At 40.3% G+C, this 14,281-nt stretch overlaps 2 protein-coding genes across 2 annotated transcripts in view; both read left to right on the top strand.

Annotated features, from left to right (window-relative positions):
* LOC121537603 (tubulin-specific chaperone cofactor E-like protein) overlaps window positions 1–8,685 on the top strand; it is a 97,452-nt gene extending 88,767 nt beyond the window's left edge. Inside the window, exons 29-34 of the mRNA XM_045206979.1 lie at window positions 878–1,041; window positions 1,459–1,707; window positions 1,810–1,972; window positions 2,206–2,290; window positions 2,487–2,606; window positions 7,463–8,685. Coding sequence (XP_045062914.1) covers window positions 878–1,041; window positions 1,459–1,707; window positions 1,810–1,972; window positions 2,206–2,290; window positions 2,487–2,606; window positions 7,463–7,566 — 885 coding nt within the window. The 3' untranslated portion in view covers window positions 7,567–8,685. The remainder of the gene's footprint in view (window positions 1–877; window positions 1,042–1,458; window positions 1,708–1,809; window positions 1,973–2,205; window positions 2,291–2,486; window positions 2,607–7,462) is intronic.
* A 5,350-nt stretch (window positions 8,686–14,035) lies between these two features.
* LOC121537604 (ubiquitin carboxyl-terminal hydrolase 2-like) overlaps window positions 14,036–14,281 on the top strand; it is a 53,709-nt gene continuing 53,463 nt past the window's right edge. The window contains exon 1 of the mRNA XM_045206977.1: window positions 14,036–14,223. The gene's annotated coding sequence lies outside the window, so the exon portion shown is untranslated. The remainder of the gene's footprint in view (window positions 14,224–14,281) is intronic.

Here is a 14,281-nt window from a genome sequence, read left to right as displayed (position 1 = left end):
AAAGCAGCCAACAAGTGTTCAGCATATGTGGGAACTCCTTCAAGACTGTTGGAAAAGCGTTCCTGGTGAAGCTGGTTGAGAGCATGCCAAGAGTGTGCAAAGCTGTCATCAAGGCTAAGGGTGGCTAAGGGTAAATATTAAGAAAAACCCTTGAATGAGTAGGTGTTCTAAAACCTTTATAATGAGTGATAATTCTCTTAAAATTAGTGGTTTTTTTCTAGTTTTTTCATACAAAGCTAAATTGTCTTAACGTCATTGGCAGATAGTTTTGCTTATTTTAACCTAAAAAAGTCTTAATACAGGTAATGAATCTTATTTCAAAATATTTTACCTTAATACGAGGTAAAATATTGTGAAAAATATATTGAAATAAGATAAATGACTTGTATTAAGCCTTTAGTTTAAAATAGGCAAAATTACCTGCCAATGACATTAGATAATTTACTTGATAAAATTAAAAAAACGATATATATTTTTATCAGTCAATATAAGATACGCTACATGACCAATAGTATGCGGACACCTTCTCGTTGAACATCTCATTCCAAAATCATGGGCATTAATATGGAGTCCACCCTTTCCTGCTATAACAGCCTCCACTCTTCTGGGAAGGCTTTCCACTAGATGTTGGAACATTGCTGCGTGGACTTGCTTCCATTCAGCCACTAATTTGAAGGGGTGTCCACATACTTACGTATATATAGTTTATTTAGGTTTGCTTAGATTTAACTTTTTGCGGTGTATCCAAATGGCCAGTAGGGCTCCATGTTACTGGTGAAATCTCTTCCCAGATCAATAGGCATACTATACCTACTGTAATGACGGTTATTGTCTGGCATTTCTATCTTCAAAATGTGACAATTTTATTTTCTACCAGTCCAACGGCACACACATCATGTACAAGAACACGGTGTGGATCGAGAGCTTGAATAACACGGGCAACATCATCACCAGGGACAAGACAATCAACATGGAGTTTTCCTGCGCCTACGAGCTAGACCTCAAGATATCATTGGAGACAGTGCTCAAGCCCATGCTCAGGTTAGAGGACCTACTTTTTCTCAACAGTAGAGCTGTAAACTTTCCCAAAATTACCAGGTTTTCCAGAAATCTCAATTGTAAGATTCCCGGAATCAGAAGAGAATAAGCAGGAAATCTGGAATCCTTTAATCAGAATTTATGGAAAACCTGGGAAATTTGGGAAAGTTAAGAGAATTTTGCAACTCTACATGATGAAATGTAGTCTGAAATATGCATTTATTTTGGTTTTATATCTATACATTTATGTGAATGATAGAGATACAGTATGTGCCATGTCACATTGGACAAGGAGACAAGAGATTGCACACAAGACCAATGTTTTCCATCGCCTGACTTCCCTCTCTCTATTCCCCCCCCACTTATCTCTCTCTCTCTCCCAAACTCCCTCTCGCTCTCTCTCTCTCCCCCTCTCTCCAGTGTTATCAACCTCACCCTTCCCACCCAGGAAGGTAACTTCATCACCAAGATGGCGCTGTACAAGAACTCCTCGTACCGCCAACCTTACCACGAGGGCGAGGTGGTGCTGAGCACGCGGGACGTCCTCTACGTGGGGGTGTTTGTGGAGGGGGCCGATGAGGACCAGCTCATCCTCATCGTCAACGTGTGCTGGGCCACGCCGTCCCGCTACAGCAGCGACCGGCTCCGCTACATCATCATAGAGAGAGGGTAGGCGCAACATAAAGTACAAAATGTCTACGGCCAAAATAGCAAAATAGCACCCTATCCATTATTAGGACCACACCAACTTCTCCTTCTCTGTTTCCTAAGTTGTCCCAACATCAAGGACAACACCGTCGGCATGGCTGAGAACGGGGTGTCCCTCACCTGCCGCTTCCACGTCACCGTCTTCAAGTTCATCGGGGACTACGACGAGGTCCACCTCCACTGTGACGTGTCGCTGTGTGACCACGAGACCAATGCCTGCAAAGTGGTGAGGAGACCCTGAACACTGCACACTGAGCATGGTGGTGACCACTGAACACAGGTTCATATTACATCCGGAACCAGTTTAATCTGTCCAGCAAACCATCCCAAAGTGTTAATATGCGGCAAATGATAACAAATCTAACATATTGTGAAGCATGCATACAATGGCTAAGCTTACAATGGCTACGTTATGCCACCTTATCACAAGTGTGTATGTCTGTGTGTGTGTGTGTGTAGAACTGTCCCCACAACAGGAGAATGTACTCAGACTACAGCGATCACAAGGAGAAGATTCTCACTGTAGGACCCATCAGAAGGAGAGGTACACATCAGTGTTGCCCTAGTGTGTGTGCGTGTACTGTATGCGTGTATGTAATACAGACACGTCGCCTTAGTGTGTGAGTGTGTGTGTGTGAATAGTCTGTGTCTGTTGTCCAAGTGCTACATCTGCATGCATTATGTGTGAGTTTGTGTAAATACCAGTATGAGTGTGATTCACAATTTTGTGTTTATATCAGAGTCGGACTGGTGTGAGGTGGGTAACGGAGGCTGTGAGCAGATCTGCACCAGTAAAAGGATGGGAGCTATGTGTAGCTGTGTGACTGGGATGCTGCAGCGGGACGGCAAGAGCTGTCAAGGTATACACACATCATCCTCTCACATCTATACAGTGCTAATAAATAATATGGGTCATTCTACGAATAGAGTGCCTTTAAGGTAGTGTAATTTTGTTAAAAATACATTTATTTCACCTAATTTTAACATTCTGTCATAAAGAGCAACTTCATAAAAACATGTTTCCCATCTCAAGAGGTTCAATTAAGAAAAATGACTATAAAAGTGACTAGGGTTGCACATTTCCAGAAATCCCGGTTGGAATATTCTCGGAATCAGAAGGGAATAAGCAAGAAAAATGGAATCCTCAAATCAGGATTTCTGCATAACCTGGGAATTTTGCAAAAGAAAAAGGAAGTACACTGTACCAGAGTTGGGGTCAATTCCATTTCAATTGACTGAGGTGAAAAGGAATTGATCCCACGCACTGTATAGTAGGCACATACTGTGTCTTAATTTTGAAGGTATTTAAAGTTCCTTCAGAAAGTATTCACACCCCTTGACTTTTTCCTAATTTTGTTGTGTTACAGCCTTAATTTTACATGTGTTAAATTGAGAGTTTGTGTCATTGAGCATGGTGAAGTTATTAATTACATTTTGGATGGTGTATCAATACACCCAGTCACTACAAAGATGCAGGCGTCCTTCCTAACCTGGTTGCCGGAGAGGAAGGGAACCAACCATTCTGGGAGTTCACCATGAGGCCATTGGTGACTTTAAAACAGTTTAATGTCTGTGATAGGAGAAAACTGACTGAACAACATTGTAGTTACTCCACAATACTAACCTAATTGACAGAGTGAAAAGAAGGAAGCCTGTACAGAATAAAATATTCCAAAACAACCATCCTGTTTGCAACAAGGCACTAAAGTAATACTGCAAATAATGTGGCAAAGTAATTTACTTTTTGTCCTGAATACAAAGTGTTATGTTTGGGGCAAATCCAATACAACACATTACTGAGTACCATTCTCCATATTTTCAAGCATAGTGGTGGCTGTATCATGTTATGGGTGTGCTTGTAATCATTAAGGACTGGGGAGTTTTTTCAGGATTAAAAAGAAACAGAATGGAGCTAAGCACAGGCAAAATTCTACAGGAAAACCTGGTTCAGTCTGCTTTGGTATTTGGTATATTTTGTTATTTTATTAGCTGCAGCTACTCTTCCTGGGGTCCACACAGAACATGAAACATGACATAATATATAACATTAATAGACAAGAACAGCTCCCCAACACTGGGAGATGAATTCACCTTTCAGCAGGACAATAGCCTAAAACACAAGGCCAAATATACACTGGAGTTGCTTACCAAGACGACATTGAATGTTCCTGAGTGGCCTAGTTGCAGTTTTGACTTAAATCAGCTTGAAAATCTATGGCAAAACTTGAAAATGGCTGTCTAGCACTGATCAAAAACCAACTTGAAGAATTTAAAAGAATGATGTGCAAATATTGTACAATCCAGGTGTGCAAAGCTCTTAGAGACTTACCCAGAAAAGCTCACAGCTGTAATCGCTGCCAAAGGTGATTCTAACATGTATTGATTCAGGGGTGTGAATACTTATGTAAATGAGATATTTCTGTATTTAATTTCCAAAACATTTGCAAAACATATTTTCACTTTGTCATTGTGGGGTATTGGGTGAGATTCCCTTTTGAATTCAGGCTGTAACACAACAAAATGTAAAATAAGTCAAGGGGTGTGAATACTTTCAGAAGGCACTGTACAAGTAAGTGATGTGTGGCGCGTGACAAGCACAACACAGTTTGCATGTGACTTCCTCCTCGTTGCACCTCAGTGCTCCCCTTTTGTGAAACCCTAAACCGTCATGATGCACACGTATAGTCTTCATGTGGCCCATGCTGCCCATCTCACGGTTTACAACTCAGTAAACCCTAGCTGCAAGGCAAGTAGGGGACAGTATTACCTCCTAACTATAGCATAGAGATGCCCTGTTACAAAGACAACCAGATCACGACTTGGAGGAGTATTCCCATTCTGATCAGAGATGCGCTAGAAAGTTACATTTTACAGTATTTTACAATATTGTTTTACAGTATTTACAGTACTTTTCCCACTGGTATTAACTTGGTATTTACTAGGAAATTATGTGGTATCAATGGTACTTTCTTGTTCTTGTGTCATTCCACAAAATGATTGCCTTTTGCGTCCCTTTGATATTTTAAGTAGAACTTGCGCACCAATATTTAATTTTAAAAGCCTGTTATATTCAATTAAGTGCCCTTTTAATATAGACCACATGGATAATTCAATAAATACATTTTTAATATGGATAAAGACTTCCTAAAGTGCCAAAATCCAGCATTTCCTCAGTGCACTCTCTGTGACATCCAGGAAGATTTTAACCCACTTAACCCTTACATTTCTCAAAATTGTCACCATGATTGTAAAGCCCTAGTTATTTTGTTGCTTTAGCAAAGTCATTTCTGAAAATGTGATTAGTAATTCATTTGAAGGTTAAAAAAAACCTGCCCCTTATTTTAAGGTCAACCCTGTTACATGAACTGTACTCTTGTTTTAATATAGTGAAACTATTCCTTCAAAGTGAACATCTAATAGTCAAATCATAGTATAAAAGCAGGTGAGATGGTTCTACTCTTTTTGGCCATTTTGTGGTAGAAAACCGAGTGGGTCGAGCATAACACATCAACCCTGTGGATAGATGGACAGGCTAGAAATGTTTTAACAATTCATTTTTTTAATGAAGCTTGCATTCAATTGCCCCTCTCTGTTGCACACAACAAGAGTCCACTTCCGCTGTCAGAAGGGGATTTATATGGTTGATTAAATTGTCAACCCTGTTACGGTCAACCCTGTTACTTTATTTGGCACTTAATTGGCACTTACTGTACTATAGTCTTTTTGTGTGTTTTTTATTAAGTTGAACATTTGCTCTTTATTAAAGAATGTTAACATTTGGTGAAATCAAAAGTAATTTTTCACCAAGTTACAGAACTCAAAAGGCACCAAATTGGTGGAACCACCCACTTACAGTGAGGGAAAAAAGTATTTAGTCAGCCACCAATTGTGCAAGTTCTCCCACTTAAAAAGATGAGAGAGGCCTGTAATTTTCATCATAGGTACACGTCAACTATGACAGACAAAATGAGAAAATTCCATACAAAAATCCAGAAAATCACATTGTAGGATTTGTTATGAATTTATTTGCAAATTATGGTGGAAAATAAGTATTTGGTCAATAACAAAAGTTTCTCAATACTTTGTTATATACCCTTTGTTGGCAATGACACAGGTCAAATGTTTTCTGTAAGTCTTCGCAAGGTTTTCACACACTGTTGCTGGTATTTTGGCCCATTCCTCCATGCAGATCTCCTCTAGAGCAGAGATGTTTTGGGGCTGTCGCTGGGCAACACAGACTTTCAACTCCCTCCAAAGATGTTCTATGGGGTTGAGATCTGGAGACTGGCTAGGCCACTCCAGGACCTTGAAATGCTTCTACGAGCGACTCCTTCGTTGCCCGGGCGGTGTGTTTGGGATCATTGTCATGCTGAAAGACCCAGCCACGTTTCATCTTCAATGCCCTTGCTGATGGAAGGAGGTTTTCACTCAAAATCTCACGATACATGGCTCCATTCATTCTTTCCTTTACACGGATCAGTCGTCCTGGTCCCTTTGCAGAAAAACAGCCCCAAAGCATGATGTTTCCACCCCCATGCTTCACAGTAGGTATGGTGTTCTTTGGATGCAACTCAGCATTCTTTGTCCTCCAAACACGACGAGTTGAGTTTTTACCAAAAAGTTTCATTTTGGTTTCATCTGACCATATGACATTCTCCCAATCCTCTTCTGGATCATCCAAATGCACTCTAGCAAACTTCAGACGGGCCTGGACATGTACTGGCTTAAGCAGGGGGACACGTCTGGCACTGCAGGATTTGAGTCCCTGGCGGCGTAGTGTGTTACTGATGGTAGGCTTTGTTACTTTGGTCCCAGCTCTCTGCAGGTCATTCACTAGGTTCCCCCCGTGTGGTTCTGGGATTTTTGCTCACCGTTCTTGTGATCATTTTGACCCCACGGGGTGAGATCTTGCGTGGAGCCCCAGATCGAGGGAGATTATCAGTGGTCTTGTATGTCTTCCATTTCCTAATAATTGCTCCCACAGTTGATTTCTTCAAACCAAGCTGCTTACCTATTGCAGATTCAGTCTTCCCAGCCTGGTGCAGGTCTACAATTTTGTTTCTGGTGTCCATTGACAGCTCTTTGGTCTTGGCCATAGTGGAGTTTGGAGTGTGACTGTTTGAGGTTATGGACAGGTGTCTTTTATACTGATAACAAGTTAAAACAGGTGCCATTAATACAGGTAACGAGTGGAGGACAGAGGAGCCTCTTAAAGAATAAGTTACAGGTCTGTGAGAGCCAGAAATCTTGCTTGTTTGTAGGTGACCAAATACTTATTTTCCACCATAATTTGCAAATAAATTCATTAAAAATCCTACAATGTGATTTTCTGGATTTTTCTTCCTCAATTTGTCTGTCATAGTTGATGTGTACCTATGATGAAAATTACAGGCCTCTCTCATCTTTTTAAGTGGGAGAACTTGCACAATTGGTGGCTGACTAAATACTTTTTTCCCCCCACTGTATACAACACAATTGGTAACTACTTGTTACCAAATCAATCTTCATGAAACAAGCACGTAAATCATTAATACTGTATTGTTACCATTTTACCGTCTACCTTTTAAGTAATGCCTGGTTATTTCGGTACCATAAAGTAAAATACTACCAAAAAAATCATGTTTGCTCCCAAAACCACCGGGGTTCTCTTCTATCTCATCTGACCTTTTATTCTACCCTTCATAAGACATTCTATTTTTTTATTCCCGCCATGCAGCTGTCAGCTCCAGCGTTGACCTACGACCCCTTGTTCTCCCTCTGGCTCTTAGCACTGTGGTCTCCATGCTCCTCACTCACACACACAATTCCCTCTTCTCCTAATCCTGGGCGGACAGTCAGAGAGAGCGAGGAGGGAGAGAGAGACAGATAAAAAGAGAAGAGGAGAGCAGTATTACACGAAAAACAGCAAACCAGAGGAGAGCAGATATCTATACTTTCTACTCACTGTCACAGAGACTGCCACAGAAACCAATCACAGAGCAGAGAGGCACTTCCCTCCGAATGCACTAAACAAAAACAACAACAACTCACAAGACTGGGGCACTGGATCACAATGGAAAAAGCCCTCCAAACTACTCGTTCTATTCATGTAAACTTTAGCTAGACAGCAGAAAGTCGGTATATTTCATTTAACAAACAGTTTAGTGAGTTAGTACTAGATAGTGTTTTTTTTTTTATGAGAGGTGATGGCATAGTTTGCCCTACATTTATCTTTGATGGCAAAGCTTGGTTGACAAAATGTTTTTAAAATAATTGTATCATTATTTATGTGTGAAGTCAGAGGCTGTGTATGTGAATCGATTACCTGTTCCCTTCTCATCCCCTAATCATAAATTACAGTATGAGTCTCAAAAACATACAAAGTAATGCTCTGGTGGATGTGCCTTGACTACCAAAGTGTTTGGTCATGTCCCACTGACATTTTACGTGCCTCCTTCATGGCCTACCTTAATCAGAAACAGTTCTAAAATTACTCTCAGAAACATTTGATTGAAGAAAATGAATATTGTGAAGGTGAAATTAAGTCTCAAAAATGTATTTTTGTTTATTTTTTGCACAACATACATTTTGTAAAGACTGATGTAGAACCAGTTCTCCAGACCAATATCATTCTGTGCCTACCTATACTGTTCTCAGCATGTGAACAGGTAATGTTTTTGTACAATGAATGACACAGAAGGAAGCTCACCCCACTCCATATAGCTAGCAATAACAATTTCATTTTAGAAAATATTGGAGTATCTCATAACATTTTCATTATGTACAAATATACATATTGTTAATACAGGCTTTTTTATGTGATATTGTATGAATTTCAAATGAACTTTAAATATCAAGTTTGGATAATTAAGTGACCAAAAAAGGCAGTAAGACGAGAGGCAACCATCGCATTTTAGAGAAGTAATACAATTTCCAGAATAAACTGAATGGTTCTCATAATGACCATTTTGTCTCTGTTATGTGAATGTTTCTTAAGAAGTTGCACCTACATGCATTCATGCTTCAATGATTTTATAAAACCCATAAACTCAGTTAATTATGTGGTAAACATTTGTAAAAGAGCTACAAATGTTAACATGCTTTCCGGTAATTTGACGTTGTACAGGTGTGTACAACCCATGGTGCTGGAGATCAGAAGTGACAGGTGAGTGAGAAAGGTAGGTCAATATTGCCAGGATCAGAGTACGGACCGGGCACGTCCCGGGCACCCTGACCTCCAGGTGGCCCTCATTGATTTTGTTAGTCACTCTCACTCAGATATAATTAACATGGCATAAGTCAGGCAAAGTGGGTAGAATGGCAGGAAATTAGCTTTACAACTGCAAACATTTATCTCTGCCCCATAGCAAAATGAATAGAATTGCACATTCGTTATAACATTGCAAAATGTTCTTTCCTCCCCATGGCAAAATGTGTACAATTGCAGGAAATTAACTTTTAAACGTTTTCTTCCCCTTGGTGGGGGGGCCCCCAACCAAATCTCGCTTAGGGCCCCCAAAAGGCTAAAGACGGTTGTGCATATCATACTAATTTAAGTGTCCTGGATTTACGTTTACTATGTTAGGTCGAGTCTATGAGATCAGGCTGGAATAACATGTGTTTCAGTAAGGTTGGCTTCTTAGCGTTCATAGCCTGTACCGCAGAAATGGAGCGTAAATCACAGAAAATAGATTTTGTGGTGGCAGCTGCAGAGAAGTACTTGGGTGTACAAGATTTTACTGCAGAGGGCTTATAAGGTGTGTTGAACAATAGTGTCCCGTCCTCCCAGACTGCCTGCCTGGTTTAGGATCAGATAGGACCAAGTAGTGGAATAGTGGTGAGGTTTTAATGGGTGTAGCGTTAGTTGGTAGGGCAATTTTTCTTCCCTTTTCCCCATCCTTTTCCCCTTCCCTTTTGTGCCATAAAGTGTATTGAATTCACACTCCAGGTCCCGGTTTCCCAAAAGCATCTTAACACTAAGTTCATCGTTAGAACCTTCGTAGGAGCATCGTTAAATCTCTGAGCTGTTTCCCAAAACCATCGTCATTAATGTTGCAGTTAAAAACGCTAGTAGGCCTAAACTAACGCCTGCCTCCAGGGATGGGCAAAAATTACAAAATACAATTACAAAATACAGGCACAAAATACCATAAAGATCAATGTATCAAAAGTAACTAATGTATTTAATTAAAATACATGTATTTTGTATTGTAAAATTCAAAAATACATTTGCAAGTAGCCAGCACGAACATCAACAACATTCTCAGTAATGGTTAAGTCTCCTAAATGACCAAAATATAAATGTATATGTGAAAATGAACATACCAAAATAAACATCAAAGCACACTGGGTTATTGGCCTTGTTTCGGGTCAGAGCTCATTAGAGTAATACTCAGCATGCTTTGCAATTGCTCATTTTTACATTTACGCTGAACAAAAATATCAATGCAACATGTAAAGTGTTGGTCCCATGTTTCATGAGCTGAAATAAAAGATCCCAGAAATCTTCCATAGGCACAAAAAGCTTATTTCTCTCAATTTGTTTGCAAAAATGTGTTTACATTCCTTTTAGTGAGCATTTCTCTTTTGTCAAGATAATCCATCCACCTGACAGGTGTGGCATATCAAGAAGCTGATTAAACAGCCTGATCATTACACAGTGCTGGGGCCAATAAAAGGCCACTCAAAAATGTGCAGTTTTGTCACACAACACAATGCCACAGATGTCTTAAGTTTTGAGGCAGCGTGCAATTGGCATGCTGACTGCAGGGATGTCCACCAGAGCTGTTGACAGATAATTAAATGTTAATTTTTCTACCATAAGCCGCCTCCAACGTCGTTTTAGAAAATTTGGCAGTACGTCCAACCGGCCTCACAACCACAGACCATGTGTATGGCGTTGTGTGGGCGAACGGTTTGCTGATGTCAACGTTGTGAACAGAGTGCCCCATGGTGGCAGTTGGGTTATGATATGGGCAAGCATAAGCTACAGACAATGAACACAATTGCATTTTATCGATGGCAATTTGAATGCACAGAGATACCGTGACATTCATCCGCCGCAATCACCTCGTGTTTCAGCATGATAATGCACGGCCCCGTGTCACAAGGATCTGTACACGATTCCTGGAAGCGGAAAATGTCCCAGTTCTTCCATGGCCTGCATACTCAACAGACATGTTACCCATTGAGCATATTTGGTATGCTCTGGATCAACGTGTACGACAACGTGTTCCAGTTCCCGCCAATATCCAGCAACTTTGCACTGGAATTGAAGAGGAGTGGGACAACATTCCACAGGCAATAATCAACAGCCTGATCAACTCTATGCGAATTAGATTTTGTCGTGCTGCATGAGGCAAATGGTGGTCACATCAGATACTGACTGGTTTTCTGATCCACGCCCCTACCTTTTTTTCAAGGTATCTGTGACCAACAGACCAACAGATGCATAGCAGATGCTCTTATCACACCGTAGTGCTATCAGACTTCTGATACCAATGCAGGGTGAAAGGGGGGCCACAAAATGTGAACAGCTATAAAAAATAAAAAATTAACTTGTATAGAAAAGTATTTTGTATTAAGAAAATACAAATTACAGTATTTTGAAAATACTAAATAAAGTGTAGTTCAACCCAGTGTCAAATTACAAAATGCTGCCCATCTCTGCCTGCCTCTGACCACTGGTGGAACAGCTAAGTGGGTCGTTAGATGCTTTTTTGCCCTCCTGCATAATTTTATAAACAGAAGATCTCCAATAAACAAAGAATCACATGGTTTATCCGCCTCTCTGTTACCACAGATAACTTCAGAACGATGTTGACTACAAACACAAAGATACAAACAAGAGACATATTAAAAAAATGCTTCAAATTAAAACCGAGATGACTGCATTAAAATATAAATACAGTAGGCGATAGGCCTATTTCAATCATATTGAAATACATTTAATGTTCAATCAATTGAGTTCCATTTTGCTACATGTAAAGGTTACTGTCTGTAATTTGTCTCAATATATTTCATGTGTAGCCTAACAAGTGCGCAATGATGTGCCAAATCTTGATTTAGTGCATTATTACATGGGGTGTAAGCATTAGAATTAGCCGCCTCAATATTTGCAGCCATAGGTGATATCTTTCTAGGAGCTGATCCTTTGTCAGTTTTGTGGAATAATTCTAATGTTAAGGTAAGATTTGAATGGAGAAAGCTGATACAAGAGCAGCTGTGTTTTGGGAAACGCATGTTACAGTGGCTTGTGAAAGAATTCACCCCCCTTGGCATTTTTTCTATTTTGTTGCCTTACAACCTGGAATTAAAATGGATTTTTTGGGGGGTTTGTATCATTTGATTTATACAACATGCCTACCACTTTGACGATGCAAAATATTTTTTTATTGTGAAACAAACAAGAAATAAGACCAAAAAACTGAACTTGAGCGTGCATAACTATTCACCCCCCCAAAGTCAAAACTTTGTAGAGCCACCTTTTGCAGCAATTACAGCTGCAAGTCTCTTGGGGTATGTCTATAAGCTTGGCACATCTAGCCACTGGGATTTTTGCCCATTCTTCAAGGCAAAACTGCTCCAGCTTCTTCAAGTTGGATGGGTTCCGCTGGTGTACAGCAATCTTTAAGTCATACCACAGATTCTCAATTGGATTGAGGTCTGGGCTTTGACTAGGCCATTCCAATACATTTAAATGTTTCCCCTTAAACCACTCAAGTGTTGCTTTAGCAGTATGCTTAGGGTCATTGTCCTGCTGGAAGGTGAACCTCCGTCCCAGTCTCAAATCTCTGGAAGACTGAAACAGGTTTCCCTTAGGAATTTCCCTGTATTTAGCGCCATCCATTATTCCTTAAATTCCCAGTTTCTGCCGATGAAAAACATGTTCTCGGGGTGATGAGAGGTGTTGGGTTTGCGCCAGACATAGCGTTTTCCTTGATGGCCATAAAGCTCAATTTTAGTCTAATCTGACCAGAGTACCTTCTTCCATATGTTTGGGGAGTCTCCCACATGCCTTTTGGCGAACACCAAACGTGTTTGCTTATTTTTTTCTTTAAGCAATGGCTTTTTTCTGGCCACTCTTCCGTAAAGCCCAGCTCTGTGAAGTGTACGGCTTAAAGTGGTCCTATGGACAGATACTCCAATCTCCGCTGTGGAGCTTTGCATCTCCTTCAGGGTTATCTTTGGTATCTTTGTTGCCTCTCTGATTAATGCCCTCCTTGACTGGTCTGTGAGTTTTGGTGGGCAGCCCTCTCTTGGCAGGTTTGTTGTGGTGCCATATTCTTTCCATTTTTTAATAATGGATTTAATGGTGCTCCGTGGGATGTTCAAAGTTTCTGATATTTTTTTATAACCCAATCCTGATCTGTACTTCTCCAAAACTTTGACCCTGACCTGTTTGGAGAGCTCCTTGGTCTTCATGGTGCCGCTTGCTTGGTGGTGCCCCTTGCTTAGCGGTGTTGCAGACTCTGGGGCCTTTCAGAACAGGTGTGTACATATACTGAGATCATGTGACAGATCATGTGACACTTAGATTGCACACAGGTGGACTTTATTAAACTAATTATGTGACTTCTGAAGGTAATTGGTTGCACCAGATCTTATTCAGGGGCTTCATAGCAAAGCGGGTGAATACATATGCACGCACCACTTTTCCGTTATTTATATTTTATAATTTTTTGAAACAAGTTATTATTTTAATTTCACTTCACCAATTTGGACTATTTTGTGTATGTCCATTACATGAAATCCAAATAAAAATCCATTTAAATTACAGGTTGTAATGCAACAAAATAGGAAAAACGCAAGGGGGATGAATACTTTTGCAAGGCACTGTACATCTTAGGCCGTTGTAGGAAAATAGGGTGCTTGCCACAGTGCTGCTGTAACACAGTGTCGCTAGCGGTAGCTTGTAAAGTGGCAAATGTTTTCCCTCCCAGGATTATATTTAAAGTAGGACAGCTGCCTACACAATAAATAACTAATATTGGTAGCCATCTAGATGTCACCGTGATACAGTCTACTCAATAGGGAGAGCATGAATGGCAACAAAACCGGGACACAGTGTCCTCCTTAGCTGGCACAACCCTGTGTTAAAACACTCGTAAACCTAAATTCAATCGCTATCGGGAAACCGGGCCCAGAACAGTGTCAGAAACAGTAGGCTTGATAAGAGAAGTCGATGAATAGGGCCACACTGTACAGTAGGTGGCGATGTATGCACCTTAAAGGTTGGTTGCGATCTGCCAATACAAATTTGAAGAAGAAGAAGAAGAAGAAGAAGAAGAAGAGAATAAATAGAAATAGACCTACCTGTTACATGCATGCATGCGCGGTACACAGTGCGCAAGGATATTGCAACTTTATCGCTATCTGGATTGAAAGTGGAGTACAGAATATATAATGTGCAGATATAGTTAAGGGCAAAATAAATGTTGCTTTGACATCGACACAGAACATAAATGTTTTGGACACTCCAGAAAAGTGCCTTCGAAGGTGAGAGATTACATAATTCTATGTAGCCTACTGTACAGTAATAGTTTATTGCAATGAT

This window comes from Coregonus clupeaformis, chromosome 24 (genome assembly GCF_020615455.1).
Source record: "Coregonus clupeaformis isolate EN_2021a chromosome 24, ASM2061545v1, whole genome shotgun sequence".
NCBI lineage: Eukaryota > Metazoa > Chordata > Actinopteri > Salmoniformes > Salmonidae > Coregonus > Coregonus clupeaformis.
Note: the sequence above shows the minus strand (reverse complement) of the source record. Positions and strands in the feature narration are given on the sequence as shown.